The following is a 4,671-nucleotide window of genomic DNA, read 5'->3' as shown; positions in this document are numbered from 1 at the left end:
GGGCTCACCTTGAGGGAACCCAAACTACATTCTGATAGTCTCACTTTGTCCCTTTTACATGACCTGCCTGGCCCTCACGAGCATGGCCCTGAGGACATACCTCTGACTGAGAGCTGCAGGATATACCTGCCTCCGCAAGTGCCTCCCCAACATCCCAGGACAGGGGCAGGACAGACTCACCTCCCCAGAGTAACTGTACTTGCCCCTGAGGATCTGCCGGTACAGCCGGGTACGGTTGTCATCCTCAAACGGCATGGTGCCACTGAGTAGGATGTAGGCAATGACGCCCAGCGCCCACATGTCCACTGAGTTGGTGTAGGGCTTGCGGACCAGGACTTCTGGGGCAATGTACTCAGGCGTGCCACAGGTGGTCTTCATCAAGCAGTCATCACCCTTCTTGCGAGCACTGGCCAGGCCGAAGTCGGTGATGATGATCTTGGAGTCAGTGCCTGGATGGTAGTAGAGCAGATTCTCAGGTTTGAGGTCTCGGTGTGTGATGCCCAGTGCGTGCAGATACCGGACGCCATCCAGCACCATCTGCAGCACCCGTGTGGCATCACGCTCGGTGAAGGAGCCCTTGGCAATGATGCGGTCGAAGAGCTCTCCACCAGTGGCCAGCTCCATCACCATGTACACCCGCTCCTGCGTCTCGAACACCTCCACCAGCTGGATGATGTTGGCATGACGCACCCGACGCAGGACACGCAGCTCTGACTCACACACCTCCCGCCCCTCCCGGTACTTGGTCTCGATCATCTTGATGGCATACGGCTGCCTGGTTGCCCGGTGCTCTACACGTACCACTCGGCTGAAGCTGCCTCGGCCAATTAGGGCCTTGATGTCATACTTAGCTGTCACACGTGGGTCAAACTTGGCCCTGTACTTAGCTACCCTGGCCCTGCGTGGTGGTTCTGAGGGAGGCTCTGTGTGGCCAGCAGTCGGGGGACCGGGGCAGGGGTGTGCATATTGACTTGCTGCTGGGAACCCGGCTTTGACAGGGCCAACACTGTCCACCTCTGTGATGAAGTGCTTGTACACATCACTCTTAGTGCCACTGAAGGGCTCCACCTTCTTGACCAGATCCAGCTGGACATCCTTGGGTGGCTCGGGAAGGACCTTGCTTGTCCCACAGCCCATCACGGACACGAGGGCATCCTCTCCAGCGAGGCTGGCAGGACCTGCTCTGAAGGCAGTGCCCCATCTACACCTACACATAAAGAGAGAACAAGTCAGCACAGCCAGGACAACCCTAAGGAAACCAGCCATCCTCCTCAGCCCTCCCTCTCCAGAAACTCAGTCTCGTTAAAACCAAACTCCTGGCCAGGCGTGATGGCTTACACCTGTAATCCCAACACCTTGGGAAGCTGAGGCACGTGGATTACCTGAGGTCAGGAGTTCAAGACCAGCCTGGCCAACATGGTGAAAACCCATCTCTACTAAAAATACAAAAATTAGCCGGGCGTGGTGGCTCACATCTGTAATCCCACCTACTGGGGAGGCTGAGGCACAAGAATCGATTGAACTCGGGAGGCGGAGGCTGCAGTGAGCTGAGATTGCACCACTGCACTCCAGCCTGGGTGACAGAGTAAGACTCTGTCTCAAACAAACAAGCAAACAAACAAAAAACTGAAGTCCTGGCTCTCATTTATTTCCCTGGTCGGGAGTATGGCTTTGCTGTTGAAGAGCCCAGACTCAATACAGGGTCTAGCTGAAAAGATGGCCCGAGCTTCACGGCTTTGACTCATATCTCCCTGGGCCTCAGCCTTATGCTGCTCTTCAACCCTGAGAAGGGGCAGGAACACGCACAGCCTCAGCTGTCAGGGCGCCCACCCTCCTCACTCCTCTGCCTGGGCCCCTTATCCTAGCCGAAGTCCCATGTCTCTAAAATGTTAAAATCATTCTTCTTATTACTCTTGACTCATCTTTTCTGAAATGGGGGTTCGAAGTGCTGGAGGCCTGCTCTCTAACACCATCACCCACCAGGGCTCAGAAAGCTGCTTCTCCAAGGCCTCCTTCATGGATATCTTTCCCAGCCCTTTAGGCTTCCTACAGGGGTTGGTCCCTCTGCAACAAACAACAAACCACTTCCCTGGGGCTCTCCCTCATTCTCCTGGAAAGCTTCCACTCCTTTGCTAATGCACTGTCCCCACCCTGGAAGTTTAACTCCCTATTCCAGGGTCTCTCACTTCCCCAGCACACTACATGGATGGCTGAAATCCCACACAAGGCCCAGAACTGCTGGAATCAATCCCAGTGAACTTGGGACCACAAGCCTCAACACACTGCTACCAAGTGACAGCAAAACTCGCCTGGTCTTCATTCAAGAGTCAGAGGCAGGGCCGGGCATGGTGGCTCATGCCTGTAATCCCATCACTTTGGAAGGCCGAGGCGGGCAGATCACCTGAGATCAGGAGTTTGAGGTCAGCCTGGCCAATATGGTGAAACCCCATTTCTACTAAAAGTACAAAAATTAGCTGGGTGTGGTGGTGGGCGCCTGTAATCCCAGCCACTTGGGGAGCTGAGGCAGCAGAACTGCTTGAACCCGGGAGGCAGAGGTTGCTGTGAGCTGACACTGCGCCACCCCACTCCAGCCTGGACAAAAGAGTGAGACTCTATCTCAAAAAAAAAAAAGAGTTGGCCGGGCGCGGTGGCTCAGGCCTGTAATCCCAGCACTTTGGGAGGCCCAGGCGGGCAGATCACAAGGTCAGGAGATCGAGACTATCCTGGCTAACACAGTGAAACCCCGTCTCTACTAAAAATACAAAAAATTAGCCAGGCGTGGTGGCAGGCGCCTGTAGTCCCAGCTACTCGGGAGGCTGAGGCAGGAGAATGACGTGAACCCCGGAGGCGGGGCTTGCAGTGAGCCGAGATCCTGCCACTGCACTCCAGCCTGGGCAACAGAGCGAGACTCCATCTCAAAAAAAAAAAAAAAAGAGTCAGAGGGGCTTGAGCTCAGAGAGGACACTGGCAGTTTCACCCAGATTTAACTCAGGATGAAGATCAGGGTATCTTGCTTCCTTATGATGGGGATCCAGGAGCCCTTCCAGTTTGATTCCCAGACAGAGATGTTCCAGCCATGAACTAAATACCCTGGGACTGGTGGGGCCCCGGACAAGGTGTAGTGCTGAAGTTACTGCTTTCCAGATGTCACCACCTTTCTAATGAGAGGGCTCTTCTCTATGTCTGAGGACCCCAAGGGTTGAAGAAAGCTAAGGATTTCCTATTAATTATGACACACAGGCTGGGCCTGGTAGCTCACACCTGTAATCCCAGCACTTTGGGAGCCCGAGGTGGGTGGAACACTTGAGGTCAGGAGTTCAAGACCAGCCTGGCCAACATGGTGAAACTCCATCTCTACTAAAAATACAAAAATATTAGCTGGGCATGGTGATGCACACCTGTAACCCCAGCTACTTGGGAGGCTGAGGTGAGGCAGAAGAATCAGTTGAACCTGGTGGAGGTTGCAGTGAGCCAAGATTGTGCCACTGCACTCCAGCCTGGGCAACAGAGCGAGATCTGTCTTAAAAAAAAAAAAAAAAAAAAAGGCTGGGTGCGGTGGCTCACACCTGTAATCCCAGCACTTTGGGAGGCCAAGGAGGGTGGATCACCAGAGGTCGGGAGTTCGAGACCAGCCTGGCCAAAATGGTGAAACCCCATCTCTACTAAAAATACAAAATTAGCCGGGCTTGGTGGCACATGCCTCTAATCCCAGCTACTTGGGAGGCTGAGGCAGAAGAATTGTTTGAACCCGGGAGGCGGAGGTTAGAGTTAGCCGAGATCACGCCATTGCACTCCAGCCCGAGCAACAAGAGTGAAACTCTGTCTCAAAAAGAAAAAAAAAATTATGACAAATAGAACTGGAAGAGAAATTATCAATTCAGATAAAACATTTATTAAATATCTAGTAGATACCAGGGGCAAAGGAATAAATAAAATATGGTCCAATGTAGGTTATATTTTAACACACACACAAAAACAAGTAGAACATGGTCAATAAACTCACAATCTAAATAAAGAGAAAAGCATAAAAACAGATAATTTTGTTTTTCTTTTTTTGAGACAGAGTCTCCTTCACCCAGGCTGGAGTGCAGTGGCACGATCTCAGCTAACTGCAGCCTCTGCCTCCCAGGTTCAAGCGATTCTCATGCCTCAGCCTCCCAAGTAGCTGGGATTACAGGCACCTGCCACTTCGCCTTGGCAATTTTTGTATTTTTAGTACAGAGAAAGGGTTTCATGTTGGCCAGGCTGGTCTCCAACTCCTGACCTCAAGTGATCCACCGGCTTTCGCCTCCCAAAGTGCTAGGATAACAGGTGTGAGTCACTGTGCCCAGCCAAAAACATAATTTCAATATAACATGGTAAGTGTTAAGCTTAAGAACCAACAGTAGATATGTAGAGTGAAGCCGGGGTTAGAAAAACCTTCCTGAAGGAGGTAACCTCCATGCTGAATTTTGAAGCAAGAATGAGTCAGATGAGGAAAGGTGGGAATGGTGTTTCAGGTAGAGAGAATAACACACTGCAAAGGCTCAGAAACCCAGAGTAACATCCTGCATCTAGGAATGGGCAGTTTGGTGGTACAAGGGCAGGGATGTGGAGATGAAGTTATAGAAGATCAGCAGAAGCTGGTTATGGAGAGCAACACAAGTGAGGACCAGGACCTTCCCGGGAAGT

At 52.0% G+C, this 4,671-nt stretch overlaps 1 protein-coding gene across 1 annotated transcript; it reads right to left on the bottom strand.

Annotated features, from left to right (window-relative positions):
• Positions 1-54: 54 nt before the first annotated feature.
• On the bottom strand, positions 55-1,203 carry LOC116464960 (serine/threonine-protein kinase H1-like). Its single transcript, XM_032754261.2, has one exon. The coding sequence runs from the start codon at positions 1,135-1,137 to the stop codon at positions 55-57; it is 1,083 nt and encodes a 360-aa protein (XP_032610152.1). The 5' UTR covers positions 1,138-1,203.
• Positions 1,204-4,671: the final 3,468 nt, after the last annotated feature.

Source organism: Hylobates moloch, unplaced genomic scaffold, assembly GCF_009828535.3.
Source record: "Hylobates moloch isolate HMO894 unplaced genomic scaffold, HMol_V3 SCAFFOLD_2390, whole genome shotgun sequence".
Taxonomy (NCBI): Eukaryota; Metazoa; Chordata; class Mammalia; order Primates; family Hylobatidae; genus Hylobates; species Hylobates moloch.
This window is presented reverse-complemented; position numbering and strand designations above follow the sequence as displayed.